The sequence below is a fragment of the Poecile atricapillus genome, chromosome 21 (assembly GCF_030490865.1).
Source record: "Poecile atricapillus isolate bPoeAtr1 chromosome 21, bPoeAtr1.hap1, whole genome shotgun sequence".
Taxonomy (NCBI): Eukaryota; Metazoa; Chordata; class Aves; order Passeriformes; family Paridae; genus Poecile; species Poecile atricapillus.
Window position 1 is genome coordinate 3,863,563 of NC_081269.1, and position 20,255 is coordinate 3,883,817.

The following is a 20,255-nucleotide window of genomic DNA, read 5'->3' on the forward strand; positions in this document are numbered from 1 at the left end:
AAGAGACAAAAAATGAAGTTGGCAATACGTGCACAGGGGCTTGGAAGCTGAGGGTAACTGAGACTCGTGGGGAAAGAGCAGCTCTTCCTAAGAAATCATTCTTTAAAGGCTTCAAGAAATTTTGGGAATGGTGCAGCATTTCCTAGAAAGTTTTAGCTCATCCCACTGGGTGCTTGGTGGGATGAGGATGAGCCAAGACAGATCACAGAGAATGATATCTGAGATTATGGTAATATTCATATATTATTACTGTGCCATATTAATATTACTGTGCCATACACAGAAATTTATTTGGTTTGGATGCTGTTTGAGGCAGAAAATGAATCAACCTCACGGCCATGCTGAAATACAAACACAATTCCAGCTCAGCTCAGAGGCTCAGCATCTTCATTAATTAATGATTGAATTGGAAAGGGATGAAAAAGGGAAAAATGATAGAAAAATTCAGCCTGGAAGCTGGCTTTGCTGGAAAAACAGCCGTGCTGCTGCATGGCGTGGTTTCATTAGGAGAGAGGCTGCTGCCAGTCCTGGGAAGCAAGAACAGCCAGGCTGCTCCAGGGAGCTTTTTATTTTGCCTCCCAAATGTGAAGCTGCCCGATCCCAGGAGGAAAAGTGTGCTCTGCACAGCTCTGCCGCCTTCACGTGAGTTACTGGAGAGGACGAGCACAACGTTCCTGGAAGGAAAGCGAACACTCTTTCCAGGTTGACACAATCATTCCAACAGAGGAGCTTTAAATGCATAAAAGACTGTTTAGGCCCGAACCACAGAGACTGACAAACCACCAGAGATATGGCACAAGCTGCCCCGAGGAGACAGTTCTGTGTTTTGTGTGTTTTTAGGGACGCCTTTTGCCGATGCCGGACACACGGACGCGGACGGACGGACGCATTCATTTTTGCCACTGACTTGCAAGGCAGCGAGAAGGTAACGGAGTAGAGGCAGGATTTGGGAGAGGAGCTGGACTGCAGTGCATGCAGGGGTGCACACCTGCGTGTGTGTGAGCGTGAGTGTGCCCGTGCCCGCTGCAGAGCGCGGCTGGGAGCGCGGCAGGGCGCAAAGAGGCGTTCTGGAAAAGCCTTGGCAGCGGCCACCAGAGCAAACTACCTGTGCCTTCTTCCCTGGGAAGGGCTTCCCTGCAGCCAGGCCCTGCTGGGGGGTGTCCTGCTGTCCTGGCTGTCCCGGGATCCCCCGGATCCAAAGCTGGGAGGAGCCCAAAGGCTGTGGAGCTGTGGCCCCCAGGGCTCAGTCGCTGAGGACGGCGCCCGGCAGCTCGTTGGTCAGCGTGTGCCAGCGCTCGATTTTCTTGTCCTTGTTCTTCAGGCAGTCGAACCAGTGCTTCAGCCGCTCCCCTTTGGCATTAATTCCTAACACGACTCCGCCTTGGGAGGGAGAGAGAGAGAGGGAGAGCTGTGGGGGGAGCATCGGCTCTGCAGGGGATGCTGAGAGATGCCGAGGGACACCGGGGGATGCTGCAGGGAGCCGGGTGATTCAGCATCCTCGCAGCATCCAAGCTGATGTGAAATGCGGCCCAAATTCCCCACCCCTGATGGCTGGGACGTGGGACCTGTCCCAGGCAGTGCCCCTGTCCCTGGCAGTGCCCGTGTCCCTGGCAGTGTCCCTGTCCTGATAGTGCCCCTGTCCCAGGCAGTGCCTCTGTCCCTGGCAGTGCCCCTGTCCCTGGCAGTGCCCCTGTCCTGATAGTGCCTCTGTCCCTGGCAGTGCCCCTGTCCTGATAGTGTCCCTGTCCCTGACAGTGCCCCTGTCCTGATAGTGTCCCTGTCCCGGGCAGTGTCCCTGTCCCTGGCAGTGCCCCTGTCCCTGACAGTGCTCCTGTCCCAGGCAGTGCCCCTGTCCCTGACAGTGCCCCTGTCCTGATAGTGCCCCTGTCCCTGGCAGTGTCCCTGTCCCAGGCAGTGCCCCTGTCCCTGGCAGTGCCCCTGTCCTGATAGTGCCCCTGTCCCTGGCAGTGTCCCTGTCCCTGACAGTGCCCCTGTCCCTGACAGTGCCCCTGTCCTGATAGTGCCCCTGTCCCTGGCAGTGTCCCTGTCCCAGGCAGTGTCCCTGTCCCTGGCAGTGCCCCTGTCCCGATAGTGCCCCTGTCCCGATAGTGCCCCTGTCCCTGACAGTGCCCCTGTCCCTGGCAGTGCCCCTGTCCCGATAGTGCCCCTGTCCCTGACAGTGCCCCTGTCCCTGGCAGTGCCCCTGTCCCGATAGTGCCCCTGTCCCAGGCAGTGCCCCTGTCCCTGGCAGTGTCCCTGTCCCTGGCAGTGTCCCTGTCCCTGGCAGTGCCCCTGTCCCTGGTGCCAAGGGCTCTCTGCAATCACAGTGGCTGCTGGAGGTACCGGGCTCTTGGTAGTGATAAATCACAGCAACAAAATCACAACAAGCCCAGACATCCAACAGAGATAAATGAAACCTCCCTGTTAAACCTGTTTTTCACTCAGAGGAAAACATCTGAAAACAGAAGGGGAGAGGCAGGTGCGTTTTCTCCCTGCTTGGATGCTCCTTGAGAGGCTCAGGGGCAGGAAAGGGATAAAAGCAGAACTGAAACCCAGTGAGAATGAATGTGGGCATGGAGAACAAACTGGGAGGCTGGGGGAGTGCAGGAGAAGGAAGAGGCACAGAAAATGAAGATAAATAAAAAAGAGGCCAAGGAGACCTTCTGGAGTGTGCTACTCACCTATGAAATCATTGGATTTCCCGATATCATAGTCCCACACAGTGACTTCTAAGGTTTTCTTTGCCAGGTCACCGTGCTTTATCTCATAGAAAAACTCCTGTGGAGGAGCAGAGGTAGAATCAGGATGAAACAGGGGCTGGGGCAGCTCATCCTCCTCCTCAGGCTTTGCTTCCCACGGGGAACCCAACCCCAATCCCTCCTCACACAGTGAATGAGGTGGGGGGAGTTTTATCTTTTAAGTCTGAGGTTGAGAAAAGCCCCTCGGTGAGAACCACACCCACCCCAAACCCACCTCATTGAACTCGGGGTTCAGCGTTTTCTTCTTCACTGCTGTCTTGTGCTTGGATTTCTTGTCCTCATCTGGTTTCAAGTAACTGCAAGGAGAGCAAAGCAGCCCCGTGGGTCCCAGTGAGGGGGGCAGTGCCTGTGGCTGCAGGACCAGCTCCTGAGCAGAGCCAGCCTGAGGTGGGTGGGTGGCTGAGCCCCCTGAACCTCCAAATCCTCCTCCCCTGCTCTCCCCTGCCAAAACTCTGGGGATGGCTGGGAGGAGGCAGCATTTCCCCACCTTAGAACCAAGCCCAGCGGCTGGCTGCAATCAGAGAGCACCGATTATCCCATCTCCAGACCCTAGGGGACACTGGCACTGCACACACGCTCCCCAAAGCCATCACTCCCAGCCCAGACCAGTCCAGACTCAGGTGTGTGACTGGTCTGCTCAGGCAGAGCCTCTCCAGGGGACAGGAACCACATGCAGGGTGGAAGAGGAGCAGCTTCGGGCTGTTCCCCACAGATATTCTACAGCACAGCCCCAGAGCTGGACAGCAAACGAGACTAAAGTGTCATCAGGCAGAGAGGGGACCAGAAACGTGGGTCAGGACAAAGTCAATCCATCGTGGTTTTGTGCTGCTGCTGCGCCTTTAAACATCAGTTCTGCTTCCTTGCTGCACGTTCCAGATCTTGCTCATAATTAAAAATTAGGGCTTGTACCGAGAAGCATCACTTTTCTATCTGCTCTGATCCCAGCCCTGCAGATGCAATCTCCTGTGGATAGCACAGGGGACACCCAAAACTGCCTGGGTGAAACGGGAATTGTGTTGCTCGGGGACTGAGCCTCCCATGGGCATCTAAAAAAGCAAGAGGGGATTTTTTTTACTAACATCTCCACCCCTAAAAAACACGTAAATAAGAAGGTGAAAATGTGCTGTTGATACACTCCATTACTGGGTCTCCCAGCTGTGGTTTCTCCCAGCAGTTCTGCCTTAGCAAATACCATCCCTAAAAGTGCCCAAGTTTGAGTCAGCACGGTGGGGACAAGGAGGTGGGACAGGCACAGGGTCCCTCCTCGCCATGGTCACCCCCTCTCTGCAGAGAATGTGAAAAATTCCATCCCCCCAAAAACCCAGGAGCTGCGGCGGGGCAGGAGGGACAACCCCAGACCACCCAGTCCTGCCCCAGCTCACCTGGAAACTCTGCCAAACAATGGCCAGGGAATAACGCTCCAGGCACAGGCAAGCTGCTGCCTGAGTGCCTCATCTGCATCTCCTAATGACAGCAATTAATCCCCGCTGGGGAGAGGCGGGAGGGGACAGCAGGGCTGAGGGTGACACTCACATTTTGATGGGTGACACTCACATTTTGACAGGTGACACTCACATTTTGGCAGGTGACACTCACATTTTGATGGGTGATGCTCACATTTTGGCAGGTGACACTCACATTTTGATGGGTGACACTCACATTTTGACGGGTGACACTCACATTTTGATGGGTGACACTCACATTTTGATGGGTGACACATTTTGGCAGGTGACACTCACATTTTGATGGGTGACACTCACATTTTGACGGGTGACACTCACATTTTGACGGGTGACACTCACATTTTGATGGGTGACACTCACATTTTGATGGGTGACACTCACATTTTGACAGGTGACACTCACATTTTGGCAGGTGACACTCACATTTTGACAGGTGACACTCACATTTTGATGGGTGACACTCACATTTTGATGGGTGACACTCACATTTTGGCAGGTGACACTCACATTTTGATGGGTGACACTCACATTTTGACAGGTGACACTCACATTTTGAAGGGTGACACTCACATTTTGACAGGTGACACTCACATTTTGATGGGTGACACTCACATTTTGATGGGTGACACTCACATTTTGACAGGTGACACATTTTGACAGGTGACACTCACATTTTGAAGGGTGACACTCACATTTTGAAGGGTGACACTCACACTTTGATGGGTGACACTCACATTTTGATGGGTGACACATTTTGAAGGGTGACACTCACATTTTGATGGGTGACACATTTTGAAGGGTGGCACTCACATTTTGATGGGTGACACTCACACTTTGATGGGTGACACATTTTGATGGGTGACACACTTTGATGGGTGACACATTTTGAAGGGTGGCACTCACATTTTGACGTAGGGGTCGGAGTAGCCGTTGGCGTCCATGGCAGCCAGGTGTGCGCAGCGCATGATCCCCACCTGCAGCCCCTGCTTCTGCGAGCTGTACTTGAGGGAGATGAGGATCCTGCCACGCTCCTCCAGCGATTTGTCCTCTGTTTTATCTATCTGGGGAGGGAATGCACCCGGTCTGGGGGCTGCACCACGATACAGCCGCAGCCAGACACCTCCTCAGCCCAGGGATGCCCTTCCCCACATCCCTGACGATGTTTGAGGGGCCACACAGCTCCGTGCTCCCACATCCCACAGGGAGAAGCTGCTGTGTCTGTGATTCCAAGGTGGGACGAGGCTCTGAACCCCCCTCACTCACCGGCAGCTGCTTCTCCAGGCAGATGTTGAAGTTTTTGGTCTGGTTGGGCTTCAGTTTCTTCAGCGGGATGCGCGTCTCCCCGATGAACTCGTTGTGGCGGAACTTGTCCTCGTCACACACCGAGATCCTGCAAGGGGCACGGGCTGAGCGGGGACACTGCAGAGAGGGGAGGGGCTGCCCCCTGTGCTCTGCAGGTCCCCCTTCCCCAGGCCATGGACAGGGCACCTCCTCTGCAGACAGCTGGAAAACAGCTGGAACACAGCTGGAACGCACAGGGCAGCTCACGGTGTGAGTCTCTGTGTGCAAACACACATCCCAGCCCAGGCACTGCTGGAAAAGCAGGCTGGAGCCTCAACCATCCTAAACCCTTCCACTAAAACATCAGAGTCATCAGGGACTAAAGCAAAATTACTCTGAGTTGCTGGGGGTGTGTTTTGCCCAGCCATGGAGGCTCTTCCTCACCCCTCCCTTGGACTGTGTGGCTGGGAGAAGCTTTTTTCCCACACAGCTCCTTCCCTCGGAGCTCAGGCACTGCTGGAGGTGGCAGCTCCCAGGGTGACCTTGCCTGGGACACAGAGAGGTTCTGCCACCCCCATTCCCACCAAGCACACAAGGCCATGAGTGATTTCCACACCCAGACCATGGAAAACATCCCACCTTGGGCAGGTGGAGCTCTCCCAGCCCCGCTGGGATCCCGGGATGTGTCCCAGTGGAGGCAGCTGTGTCTGAGGGCAGGGATGTGGTGCTGAGCCCAGGCTGTTTTCCATGAAAAAAGCTATAAATGTTTTTCCCTGAGCTGGCAGCTAATGAGTCATTCCTCTGCTGCTTCCCAGCCTGCTCTGGGCGTCAGGAGGGACGGCAGAGGAGCAAAGTTGGTGCTTGCAGAGAGCCTCTGCTCGCAGCTCCCCAAATCCCAGAGGGCCAGAAGGTGCCTTGAGGGACCAGCTGTTCCCAGCTGTGCTGGGAATGGGGAAAGCCAAAGGGAGCATCCTGCATCCCTGCTGGAGCCACACAGGGACTGGCTGGGCTCCCTCCCCATGAGGGAAAGGCATTTCTTTTCCCTTCCCTTACATCCTTTCTCCTTTTTTTAAAAAAAACCTGTTCTTACAGTGTCTTCTCATCTTTTGGGCACCTGATTGTTTTTCACCCAGTCCCTTTGGTGTCCATCTTCCCACTTCTGCTCCAGGGGAAGAGGGAAAGTAATTAAAGATTAATAATTAGTAATTAAAGATAAATAATGCCCTGTGATCCCACCTGAGAGTAGCTAATTGCACACCCATAATATCATGGATGGGTTATCCATGGATGATTTATCTACAGATTGTTTACCTGTGGATGCTTCAGTTCCTTATCCAAGGATGGTTTGACCACCCTCATGCTCACATGAGTAAAAAAGAAGCCATGGGGATGTCTCAGTGCCACAGCACAAGGATCATCAGGGCTTGGGAGCAGCAGAGGAAATGGGTTTGGGAAAAAAAAATAGGGCACAAGCAGGAAAACAGGGAATGCTGCACTCCAGAAAACTGTGGCTGGATGCAGCGTTACTATAGATACCCACGGAAAAAAACACCCCACCAGAACGGAAAAATCCTCAAAGAGAATCTCAGATGCAGGCACGATATTCCCCATTTCCTCTCCTCTTTCTTGAGAGGAGCAGAAGCAGCAAAGGAGCAGCAGCAGCAGCTCCAGAGCCAGCGTTGCACTTGCCAGGAGTGTGGAGCCCCTGCCCCACAGGGCAGAGCTGGGGGGACACGAGGGGACAGGAGGGGACATGGCCTCACAGAGATCTGTGTGTGCACCCAGCAATTGTGGAGCGGTGCCAACTCCTGGGCACTCAGGGAGACAGAGTTTGGGATGGTTTACCTCTTAAAAGTGTGAGTAACAATTCTGCCAGTGTCCAGGTACCCCCCAGAAGCACAGCAGGATCCCAAACACAGCATCCTGCTTGCTGTGAAGACTCAGGAGCCTCAGGATGAGGTGAAAGCCCGGGAAGGAAATGTGGAAAACTCCAGTGGTGGCGGCAGGGAGAGCATCTCCAGTGTCCCACTGGGAGAGACCCCTCTGGGCCCTGTGTCAGGGCCCTCAGGGACACGGGAAGGGTCTTGGGAAGTTGTTTTTGGCACAGTGCCCTGACAGCTCCAGGCCTCTCCCAGCCCCCTTCTCCCTTTTGGCACCTCTGGTCTCTTCTCAGCTGGGTCCTCACATTTTGTGCCCATCTCTGTGTGATGCCCAGTGGGGGTTTTGTGTCAGCTCTCCCCATGCCTCAGGCTCATCCCCCAGCCCCAGTTCCTGTTCCCAGGTGCAGCTCATCCCCACTGGAATGGCATTTCCAGCCCTGCAGTGCCCTGGCCCAGCAGTGAAGGCAGAGAGCTTTGAGTGAGATGAGCAGGAAGCTCCAGCCCCGGCCCTCCCCTTGGAAAAAGGCGTAATGCAATCACACCAGCTTGGATTTTATTAGGAGAAATCGATGTGGTGGAATTTTTATGCCTTGGGTTAGAAAATCAGCCCCATGACAAACAGCACAAGATGCCTCTGGCAGCCTCGTTCACCTTCCATCCCCAGCCTGTAACTGGAGCTTCACCCCTTTCTCATCTCTCCTTATCAATCCCAATCCCTCCAGCCCTGTGTTTCACTTGATATCCTCACTGTGGGGTCCTGATCTCCACGTTAAGGGCTGTGAAAACCACCTTGGAAGGAAACTGAGCAGCAAATGAACAATCACTGCTCATTAAACTTCTCCTCCCTCCTACTCAGCCCGGGCTCCTGGGTTAGTCCTGACTCACTGCACAGCTCCAGCAGCTGACTCACGGCTTCTGCTCCCTCACACGAGTTCCTCGGCCTCTTTCCCAGCGTGGAAAGGGGGTCAGAGAGGATCCTCTTCCTCAAAAACTCCCAGAGCAGAGCCCCAGCTGCATCCCCTGTGTCTGAGATCCCTTATGGCAACATGGGAGGCTCTCCATGAGGAGCAGGCGATGCTGCCTTGGTTTAAGAACAGGCAAAACCAGGCAAGGAGACAAAATAGCGCCCTGGGAAAGTCCAGTTCTCCAGAAAACAAAAGGATTCCATCATGGGCTCCATCACAAAATGCCTCCAAGTCTGAGCACAGAAACTACAGCAGAAGTGAGCTATAATTACAAATGCACCTGCAATTCCAAGCAAACCTCATTCATCCAGAGTAAAGCAATTTGGGACCCCAAACCTTGAAGTGGCTGCACTCTGCCTATTAGTCCTGATCAAATACTATTTTCTGAATAATATATTTAATGAGTCATGATGTTTGTCAAACACATGATTAAACAAAGAATTCCTGGCATTCGTGGGCTAGCTGAGTACCCCATGAATAATGCATCACCTCGCCAATATATCTGGATATGAATAATTGTATCCAGTATCTGGCCAGCTCGGGTATTTATTATGAATGCAATTTATTTATTGTATATTACATGTATTATTGAAATGGAGGAGATTGTATTCTGCCTGTTCCAGCTTCCCCTGCAGCATTTCTCTGCCTTCCCCTGATGTTGTTCCCTGTGGTCGCAGTCCAGGTGGGAATGGGGGCTCCAGGGTGGAATTTCCCCCTGGAAAGGGGAATCTGGCAGGGAATCTGTCCCCAATCCCATTCCTCTGTGCACTCCAGTGTGTTCTGCATGGCTCTGAACCTGCCTTTTCCCAGGCTGGTGGGTGTTTTCATCCCTGCTAAGCCTTGGGCTGCACTCAGGGATATTGAATTCAATGAATGGATGAGACCTTTCGAGATCCTCCCACCTGCTGCGCTCCACCAAATCCCAAATATCTGCTGGGTTTTGAGGGGGTTGGTTCATTAACAAAATCCTGCTTGCCACTGCAATTAGCTGGGCTGCCTTCACCTCTCCTTCACCTCGGGGAGTGAACCCTGCTGGCTCCTGGGGTCTGTGACAGCACAGTCACTCCACCAGTTTGGACATGCAGGGATGAGGGAGAACCTGGACATGATTTGGGGGGCTTGGGCAGGAGGGGATCCCACTCCAGCTCCAGGGGTGTCCCTACTCCAGCTGCTGTGACAAATGCCACTTGTCCCCTCCTGAAAGGCTGCAGGCACTGGCAGAGTGCCCCACGCCAGCACCACCCCAGCAATCCATGCTGGACACGTCCCACCAGGTGGGCAGGGAAGAGTTCTGGGTGCTTTTCCAGCTTCCCTGACGCATCTCCAGGCTGCAGGGAGGCAAAGGCTGGCGGCAGCTTTGATCTCTGCCTTTATTTTCACATTAAAGAGACTCTGGAATTGCAGTCCCTGGCCAGCTCAGCAGCAGGGAGGCTCCCAGGGAATGGTCACCGCCCAGACCGAGGGGAGCATCGCTGATGCTCTTTCAAGCAGCACCAGCTGCCTGGCAGGAGCCTCTCCTGATTAGCACAGGGAAAACCAGCATCCTCCTGGCTTTGAAGTTGGCTTTTCCTCGTGGAAAAGGAGATATTTTGAGAAGACAGATGGGTGAAGCAAAGCACCCAAGGCAGGGCAGTGCATGGAGACGTTTCCTGCAGAGGGAGAGTGAAGGGCCAGCTCATGGCAGAGAAACAGCTCCAGCCACAGCAAAACACTGACAGATGGCCAGTTTAGATGGGATATTGGGAAGAAATCCTTCCCTGGGAGGGTGGGCAGGCCCTGGCACAGGGTGCCCAGAGAAGCTGTGGCTGCCCCTGGATCCCTGGAAGTGTCCAAGGCCAGGCTGGAGCAGCCTGGGACAGTGGGAGGTGTCCCTGCCCAAGTGAGATGATCTTCAGAGTCCATCCAGCCACATTCTCCTGTGGACTGAGGGCTCCCAGGTGGGGTACAGGGCTCCATGCACAGTTTTGAGCTTTGGGGAGGGCACAGGGAGCTCCACAGCACCCAGGCTGGCAGGCAGGGATGGGATGGGGCAGAATTTCTGAGGGGAGAAAGGCAAATCCAGCCCAGGACATTTTGGTGCATCCCCCATCCCACAGCTCCCTGCTGCCTCTGGGATAAACAGCCCTTCCCAAGGGAAAAGCAGCTCCCAGAGCCCTGAAAGAGTGGGGGTCGAGCCCTCCTGCTCCCTGTTGACTTCCAGCAAACAACTCGGCCAACAGCTCCTTACAAACCAATTTCCACGCTCGAGGAAGCTGCAAACTTCAAAGCCTGCAGTGAAAAAATACCCACCAATAATAACAACAAACTGGAGGCTTCCCAGCCCCACCAGCCTGCAGCACTTCCAGCATGACTAATGTTTCCCAAGAGAAAATAATAATAATCCAGGGTGCTGAATTTCCCATCACCCTGCACACCACAGGTGGGCTCTGCCCCTCTTCACCTCCAAGCAGGACCTTCCACCAGGCAGCTTTGTGCTCCTGGAGTGAGGAAAATCACAAACTCCCAGGCCAACTGCAAATGAGGAGGGTGGGATTCCAGCCACGGAGCTGGCAAAGCCCCCAGTCCTTGGAGAAGGATGCAAAATCCTTTCTTTGAGAATGGATCTTACAGCAAATCCTGCAGCACAGCCCCAGATCAGTGTGGTGATGGAGGCTGCCCACAGTTCTGGCCCTCATCCAGGTGGGACAGAGGCCAAAACATGAAAAATCTTTGCATTCACAGGTGTCTGCTCCCTGCAGAGCATCGTTCCAAGCTCTGCCCCTGCCCACCTCCATCCTCACAACCTCTCCCAGCCCCTGGGAGATGCTGCCAGGAGATGCTGAATGCACAGACTGAGCCAACAAAATAAAATGGTAAAATAAAGACTTGCACTCTTTGTTTAGCTGGACAATAATTCACAGATGCCTCCAGATTTCTCACAAAAAGCTCAGCTCTGAAAGGGGCCCAGAACTTCCCTGAGGAGATTTTTCTCAGCAAGACACGAGCACAAAGCCTCAACGTGTGTCCCTGAGAGCTGGGCAGGAAGAGGTTAAACCCAAAGCACAGCTCCTCAGCAGGCAGGAGCCAGCCAGAGAGTTCTGAGGTTGATGATGCAGCAGAGCAGGCTCCTCACTGGGTACCCCACTGTAAATCAGGGCTCAGTGGCTCTGGAGGTGACAGATGGGTTCCCTGGGGACAGCTCTGCCCAGAGCCCTCCTGAGGGGCTGAGCAGGGGGGTCCCTGGGTGAAATTGGGGTGGGGAGGGACAGCTGGGGCTGAGGGAGGGGATGTGTCCCCCTGGGATGGGGCCGTACCGCAGCGTCTTGCGGATCATGTCCTCGTCGGTGATGCCGTAGTAGGTGAGGGTCTCGTTCCAGGTGGGGTTCAGGGTGTTGCGCAGGGTTTTGGTTCTCAGCTTGTTTGCCTGGAAAAGCAAAGGTCAGTGGGGTCAGTCCTCCCACAAAGGAGGCTGTTTGGACAGGAGTAGAAGCCCTGTTTGGAGAGGAAGGAGCAATTTGTGCTGTCACTCTTCTGTCCCAGTGCTGTAACCCTCGATGGGGTGGCCCAAATCCATCCCAAATCCAGCAAAAACCTGAGGGGCAGGGACACAGCAGCTCACTCATTATCAAACCAACCCAACCCCACATCCTGAGAACAGCCAGCAAAATGGGAACCTTGGCAGAGCATGGACTGGGATTTCATTTCAACAGCAGGAGAGAGCAAGGGGGAGGAAAAAAAATCCATTTTGGGTTAATAAAAGGCACCAATTTGCTGTTCTGGCTGTTTGTTTGCACTCCTGCTCCCAAGCACAGCTCTTGATCCTGCCTGACTCCAAACAGCTTCCTTGACAGGCGTTTTGTCAGCAGCTCTGCTGAAGGGGAGGATGGGGACAGCAGGGCTTGTGTCCCCTGCATGGATGGGACATCCTGGCACACAGCCACTCCCCAGCTCAGGGGACATGGAGCTCCTCACTCCCTGAGCCCCCCTCACCTCTGGGGAGAGCAGAAAAGAGAGGCTGAGGCTGCAGACTGGGCTTCTCCAGCAGGCTCCCAGCCTGGCACAGCCTGGCACAGCAGCAATTTTCCCTCTAATTAGGTGTCAGACAACTCAATCCCTGCCTCAGCTGCTGCTGGGCATAAGAAACTCTCAGCACATCCAAACCTCCAAGTTGTTTTGTGGATCTTTATGGGAAGCTGCTGCATTCCCCAGTTTGCATTCATGAGCCCTGAGTGACAAGGACAGCAGGGAAAGCGCCCCAGTGGCACCCACAGCCTGCTCAGACCTGCAGGAACCAGATCCAAATCCTGGGGCTCCAGGGATTGGGGAGGAAAGCGGGTTTAGCCAGGGGGGTGACATGATGAACATCACCCCTCTGCTAAAGCTGCCCTGGGAAGGGACACGAGTGAGACCAGAGGAGCTGAGCTCCGGGAGTGCCTTTTCCTCCCATCTGGAATGACTCAGGAGTCAGCAACCAGCTCTGCATGGGGAATGAATCCAGCCCTGCTTCTCACACCCACAGGGTGCTGAGAACCCAAATTTGAGACAGAAACACCCAAGGGACTCGGGGGCTGTCCTGCTGCTGGAACTGCTGTGCAGGAACAGCCAGGCCAAGACAAACCCACAACCCCCCCAGAGCTGCTCCCCTCTCCTGGGGGGATCCAGGCAGTGCTGCTTGGAGCAAAGCACAGAGCTGGAGCAGAGATGCTCCCCCCACAGCTCCTGTGTCCCCTCCCCTCCTGCCTCTCCAGTCTCCACCAGCTCCAGCAGAAATGCTAATCAATGGATTTGCAAAACATGGAAATGACTGATAATATTGCTGATGAAAGCGCTCCCGGCTCTGTTTGCAGCGGAAACTCAAAATGTGGTTAAAAACTCCCTCTGCCGCCCTGAACATTAGGAATTAATCCAGCTGAACTGTAACAAGTAAATACACCTCCTCCCAAAAAAAGGCCTTTCCTTTCGTGTGGAATAAGAGTGCAATTAATATTCCTAACACACACATGGAGCATTTAAATTCCACATTCCCGTCTCTTACACCGAGCTCTCACCACACATCAATATCTTTAATTACTCTTCTCTCCAGCAAGCGCTGAACCTAAGGAGATGGAAATATTTCCCTTATGATTTATACTCTGTTTTATTATGATCTGAGGGGTTTTAAATGCAAAAGAATAAGGGTGAAAAAAAGGAAATTAAAAGGGTCCGATCTGTTTATAGCTGAGATTGTTTCACTCGGTGCTTCCCGGGGGCTCCTGGAATGCAGCATTCCCATCCTGGGCTCCCAAGGTAAGGAATCAGGGCTGGCACCTGGCTGCCAGCCAGTGGTTTCCCAGAAAGGCATTTTCCATCCCTGTAAGGACGGATTCAACCCAAATTCTTCTGTCCTGCTCTCTCTGAGCAGTTTCTACTCGAGAGATTCAAGGTCGGGGTGCAGCAGCCCACAGCCCCTGGGTGAGGAGCTGCTCCCAGGCCTGGTTTCCAATGAGAAGCTGCAGCCCCAGGAAAGGAAGGAGAAATGAAAAGGTCTCTCACCTTGCTGGCTCCGGGGAGCAAGTGCAACTTGACATAAGGATCAGCCAAACCATTGTGGTCCATTGGCTTCAGGCCCTGGAGAGGAACAGCAAAAGCAGGAGTCAGGACAGCAGTGGGATGCTGGCCAGGCAGGGTGGCCTCACTGAGCCCTCTTTCCCTGGGATATCGCTGGCACATGGAGCAGCTGAGGCTTCCCCAGGAGTGGGGAAGGAAGGGATTGTGGATTCTGCAGGATCCAGGCTCGGCATTCCAGCCTGAGGATTCCAGGAGGGGCTGTGGGAAGCTCCTCACCTGCACCATCCACTCCTCCCTCCCGGCAGCCGACTCTGCCACCCTCATCACGATTAATTTGGGGGTGAAGCGAATCAGTGCAGTGATTTGCCAGGTTTGAAATTACAGGGTTCTGTCATTTAATAATTGCTTCTGAGCAAACACACACCTCTGCTGTTGTGGTGCCACTTCCAAGCGCTCCCAGAGGGTGTGATAGCACCTACCTACTCCCAGTTATTAAGGAAGAACAGCTCCAGGCCAGGGGGAGGCTGGTGCCAGCCAAATGCTGTGGTGTTCACAGAGAAATCTGGGGTTGCAGGAGCACCAGCCCAAGCAAACACTCACTGAGGCCATTCCTGATGGGTTCTCTACAAGACCCTCGTAGCTCTTAAAGGATGAAGTGGATCAGGTTTGTTATAGCCATGCCCTGAAGCTGGTCCTGCTTTGGGCAGAGGGAGGGCACGAGCTGTGCCTCTGTTCCTCTTCTAAACCACCCAAAAATTATCCAGGGGTGATGCAGAAGCCCAGCTCAAAGCCACACCTGCACAGATTGCATGGAAAAAAACTCCACAGGGCAGGGAAGCGAGTCAGGAGCGTGAAAAATGGAGCCTAATTTTCACCAGTCCTAAGCAGAAATGAGAATGGCTCCATGGTGGAAGTCCTTGGATTATTTCCAGCCTGGCTGTGGGATCCCTGCAGGAATTACTGCTGGGCTGGCTGAAGGCAATCCTGTGTCTGGATCAGAGCAGGGCTTCTCTGCAGAGGTACCCATCCAATCCTGGCTCCAGCCTGGGCTTGGAGACAAGGCTGGGGGATGCTGAAGAGTCCTCACACCCTTTTTGTGATGAGCAGAGTGCCTGGGTAATGAGTGTGTGCAGCTGCCAGGGATCCAGCAGCAGAGAAGCATTTGTATGGACTGCTGAGTGCAGAAGGAATGCAATCATCCAGGATCTGGGCAAATCCAGGAGGAAAATGCTGGGGAAATCACTTCCATGCTTTACAGGTAGGGAATAACTCACCCAGCCTCAGCTACAACACCACAGGACCCTCTCTGAGCTGCACAATTTTATCCAGGATGCTCCTGACCTTGGGAGTGTCTCTGATTTGGAGCAAGAGACAAACGTGCTGCCCTGAGGCAAGGGAGGCCAAATGGTGCCCAGCAAAGAGGATTTTGCTTCTATAGCAGAGGCAAAAGGATAAAAATATCAGCAGTGAATGGAGGTGAAATGACTCAGTCTCTGGTCCAGGAGATGATGAGGATGGGACAGACAGGGCAGGAAGGGGCTGTCCCCAGACTCTGCAGGGAATTGCCTGCACAATCCACTTGTGCTGTCCCCAACCACCCTGGTCAGAGGTGCCCAACCTGCCCGGGCTGCACAGCGAGTGAAATCAGAACCAAGCAGGCAGATTCCCAGGAAAATGGATGGAGAATGACAGGCAGCTCTGTAATTCACCCATCAATTCAGCTCAATTAAATTACCTTCTGAGGAGGCTATTAAAGGCTTTTTTAATAGATGTGCTATGGAAGATGGAGTGACAGGAGCCTGGAAAATGGCTCCTAATGTCACGTCTACCTCCCTCCCGTGTCACTTGATACGTGTTTGGCACAAAGAGCTGAATTTAACAGGGCTCTGCTTTGCAAGGCTGCTCCTGTGGGAGATGATTCCTCCCACAGGGAGGACCCACACTGCTTCCCCTGAGTGGACAGACCACCAGCCTGGAGCTTCTCCAAGAGGGATGAGAGGCAGAGAGGGACAAGGCACGGAGTGTCCCCTCAGATCCAGCTCAGGCACCTCCCTGGCTCCAACTATTCCTGCTGCTGCACTGATTTATGGAGCTGAGATTCAGTTTCATCTTTTCCTCTACCCAACCCCAAAATCTCTGCTGCAATCCTTTGGAGACCTCCAGCTCCCTGCATCCCAGGCTCTGCCAGCTGCTCCCCGTGCCAGTGACATTTAGCTAATCAATAGGATTTAATTACAACTTGGGCTAATCGGGCTGCCGATTAATGCCACGCTAGAGGCGTCCAGAAATCACAGGAGATGGATTCATTCCATCCTTCAGCCCACAACGAGCTGCCTGCCCAAAAACCAGCCTGGGTAATTCCCAGCCTGAAGCATCCCGTTCTGAAAGGGGACAAACTGCATTTCCACCCTGACAGCCCAGAGGAGCCAGACAGCTGGAGGAATTTCCCTGCAGTGATAAATATTTATGAGTCAATACATAAGTAATACTCAGTGCAGACCTCCAGCACTCGCCTCAGTGGGAAGGGAGGGAATGGCCAAATGCTCAGTGGGGTGGAAACTCCTGGGTGTTTTCTGGCCAGAGGTGCAGGGAGAGCATCCCAAGGATGCTCCAAAAGGCAGCAGCTGCCTGGCATGGCCTGCCTGGGGCCAGGAGCTCCTTCACCATTGCCCTGCAGATCCCTGAGGATTGTCCCAGGCACCTTCTCCCAAAAGCAGGAGACCACTGGAGCTGTAGGATAGCACAGCCTGCTGTGTCTGTGCTGCTGCATGTCCCTGTAAATCCCCTATGGCAGGTTAGGCTCTGTAGGACTGAGCACAAAGTGAGACCCTCAGTGAAGTCATGGCATGGCAGGGCACAAAACCTGGTACCTGCACATTCATCAAATCCTTTCCCATCCTATTTCCTGAGAGAGGGGGATGCCCAGCCCATCCCAGCTGCGTCCCACACAGCTCAGTAGAGATCCACACAATCCCAGGGCTCGTGCAGGGCAGCAGGGGAGAGGGAGAGCCCTTCTGCCAGCCTGACTGCTCCTGCAGTCCAGGAATGAACTTCCACAATGGCCTGATTTATTCTCCTATTGATCCGAGCTGAGCTACAACAAGTCTGAGCTCAGCCGTGCCTGAAGTGTGACAGGGCTGGGAGCCATCAGTGTGAGGTGGCTGCTGCCAGCCTGGCTGCTCCTGCCTTTTCCTGGCTGCTCCTGCCTTTTCCTGGCTGCTCCTGCCTTTTCCTGGCTGCTCCTGCCTTTTCCTGGCTGCTCCTGCCTTTTCCTGGCTGCTCCTGCCTTTTCCTGGCTGCTCCTGCCTGTTCCTCCTTGTTCCTGTCTGCTTTTGCAGTTCCTGCCTCCTCCTGCCAGAGTCTCGCAAATCTTGCTTCCACCCCTCAGAAACACCTCGGGAACACCTCAGGAACACCTCAGATATTCCCAGGCACAGCACCAGGGTGAATTCCCAAGTGGAGTGACTGTCCCAGCCTCCAGGATCTGCTGGCTGCAGAGCAGGGAGCTGTTGGTGGAGCACAACAGGTTGTGTTGAGCCTGCTGCTGGTGCCCTCTCCCCAGGAGCTGATAACGGGACTCAGGAGGAACATCAGCAGATAGAAAAGTGCTGGAGATTAAAAAATAATAGAAGTAAAATAAAGGGAGAGAGGGAGGTTGCTTGGGGTTATCAGAGAGAAAGAAAAACGTGTCTCACGTGGCTGAAATAGCCCAGGTTTGAAAGGCTGCTGGCAGCAACCCAGGCTCCAGGAGCTGCTGGAGTTGGGCACATCCCGAGGGAGTTTCCCTGGAGGGTGACACAGGTACCCAAGACCTGGTCCAAGGGTAAACGACATCCCAGCACTGCTGGGGCTCTTCCCCCATCTCCTCCTCTCCAGCTCTACTTGTAACACCCCCGGAGCCAGCAGGGTCCTGGCCCTTACCTTTCTGTAGTCAAGTTTTGGCAGCTTTCCCCAGGCGAGAGATGAAATGAGAGCGAGCAGATGGCAATGTAAATAAAAGAGAAAAATGGGAGAATGAGAGCAGAATGGAAATGAACAGAACTCCAGAGCTCGAATGTCAGGGTGGCCAGGGGGGCTCTGCCCTCCCCACGGGCAGGGGCGATGCTGGGGTACCCCCACAGCCCATGGTGGGCACAGCAGGGACCAGGGCTCTCCCCTGGCAGCCCTGCCTGTGCTCTCCCTGATGTGAGATTTATCAGCTGCTGCCCAGAGCTCTCCTTCCTCCCTGTCTTCCACCCACTCCAAACCCAATTAGAAATCTCCTCCTTGGCACCGCTCCCGTGTGCGCCGAGGGAAGCCTGACCCAGAGGCTGCCGGCGGATTCAGGGGAGACAGGGAGGGAAGCAAAGCCCAGTGTGCCTCAGGCCTGCCCTGCTGTCCTGCCTGGGAGCTGGGGGTGCTGCCCTTGCCAGGAGCAGCTCCAGGAGTGCTGGGACAGATCCCTCCATGCGCATTCCCAAAATCCAGCCTCGGTGCTTGTGCTGGAGAACGCCGGGGTGGGGGCTGCAGACAAGCCGTGGAGGGGAGAGGAGCATCCTTCGAAGGCAAACAGCGTGGTCTGACCCTCTGGGGCTCAGTTCACAGCCCCTTCTCCTGCCTTCTGTAAAAACCCTCCATCCCTTCCCAACATCTGCAGGGATTGAGGTTTTTTTCCCCCCAAGCCACCTGGAGCCCTCGTCTCTCTGGTGGTCACTGGGTGATGCAGAGAGGAGCCCAGCAGCCCTTTCCACATTCCCACAGCCCCTTCCACACTTCCCCAGGCCCTCAGTTCCCTGTTTCTGCTCCCAAATGTGCAAAGAGCCCCTAATTGCCTCAATCACGCCGACAGCAAAGGCGCTGAGGCGCAGCACTTCGGGGCCGTGATTAGCAGCATTTAAAAGAGCCATTTATAAACCGACAGCCGGTCACAGTAAATAACAACATCGGGACGGGCTGCTGGAAAAAGCATCAATCCCAGCTCGTCACGGGGGATGAGCAGCCGGCTCCCGATGCTGGGAACGCCCCGAGAGGGTGGAGGGGAAGGAGAGGGCAGAGGCGATGGGATGAAAGTGCAGCTGGAAGCCGGGGGATCCCAGGGATGCTCGGCACAGCCGGTCCTCGCTGTCCCCAGAGCCGTACCTTGGCTTTGTTGATGGTGCAGTGGAGAGCGTTGTTCTCCTGATCGTAGAGCAAACTGAAATCCAGCGTCCCCAGCGCGGCTGCAAGGGAGGAGAGATGGGATTAACCTGCGGCACCCGGCAAACGCGGGCTGCTCCCCCTCTGAGCACAAAAGGAGCGCACGGAGATGCTAAAGAACAGGCTGCAGACATTATAAAACACAAAGCATCCTGCTGGGAGCCCTGTTATGAAACGTGGCTTCGCGCTGGGAGGGCTGGTGGCCGTTCCCAGCTTGGCTGGAGCATCCTTGGGAGTGGAGAGAGGGGGATGAGGCTCACCCAGCCCTGCAGCCACGGCTTTTGCTTCCTTGGGCTTTCACCTGGCTTATCCCCATCCTTCAGCAGCCTCACTGCAGCCAGCAGTGCCCCAGGAGGTGGAGGGTCTCCCCAGGGAAGGTTTGGGAATGGCTGGGACACAGCTGCTGTTGGCACATCCTCCCCTCCAGCGCCGCTGGCATTCCCAGTGTATTTGTATAGTGACACCTTCAAACAAATGAGCCACCAGTGGGATCCCTTCCCAGCTCCAATCTGGCTGCAAACTGTAAATTAAACCCAGTGAGGATGGAAACACTTTTCTGGTTAAAACGAAAAACACCAACAGCTTTTAATCCTCGCGGTGTTCCTTTGTGGCATCCGCAGGATCCAGGAATGGCAGCGTGTCCTGGGATGGGACACGGATGGGACAGGGCAGCAGAACAAAACCAGGAGACCCTCAGCAGCAAAAGTCCTCTTAATTTGGGAAATTCTTTCCTTTTGGATGATCTGAGCACGTCTCACTAATCCAAAGCAGAGGAGAAGCTTTAAAAGGACAGGCTTCCCAAAAACACGGCTTAACCTTCTCCAAGGCTCCCAGGCCTGATTTGCACAGCAAAGCCTGGGCACGGAGCAGCCTCTCTCCTGGCTCCCAGCCTGGAACTTCCAGGGTGGCTCTGGACCAAGCAAACCTCACTTTTCCATGCCTACCTTCCCAAAAGAGTTTATCCTGAGTGCTGCCCTGCCACCGAGCAGCATCCCACCGCTGTTTCCAAGGTAACTGCACCTTCCTGCCATGTTCAGAATGTGAAAAAAATCCAAAATAAAAACCAGAACAATTTTCCTTAATATCAAAGCAAGGTTTGCTGCCCGGGGGGGAGTTGGACAAACTTTCTGAGAGGAAATAAGGTGCTTTTTCCCCCCACCCCCAGCATTGATAGCAACAAGGCATCCACGGAGTTTAAGGATATTC

At 54.3% G+C, this 20,255-nt stretch overlaps 1 protein-coding gene across 1 annotated transcript in view; it reads right to left on the reverse strand.

Annotated features, from left to right (window-relative positions):
* Positions 1–893: 893 nt before the first annotated feature.
* DOC2B (double C2 domain beta) overlaps positions 894–20,255 on the reverse strand; it is a 28,619-nt gene continuing 9,257 nt past the window's right edge. The window contains exons 2-9 of the mRNA XM_058854139.1: positions 18,993–19,072; positions 13,860–13,934; positions 11,642–11,751; positions 5,486–5,612; positions 5,126–5,283; positions 2,974–3,055; positions 2,682–2,778; positions 894–1,380 (exon numbers count right to left, since the gene is read on the reverse strand). Of these exons, the coding sequence (XP_058710122.1) occupies positions 1,244–1,380; positions 2,682–2,778; positions 2,974–3,055; positions 5,126–5,283; positions 5,486–5,612; positions 11,642–11,751; positions 13,860–13,934; positions 18,993–19,072 (866 nt within the window). The 3' untranslated portion in view covers positions 894–1,243. The remainder of the gene's footprint in view (positions 1,381–2,681; positions 2,779–2,973; positions 3,056–5,125; positions 5,284–5,485; positions 5,613–11,641; positions 11,752–13,859; positions 13,935–18,992; positions 19,073–20,255) is intronic.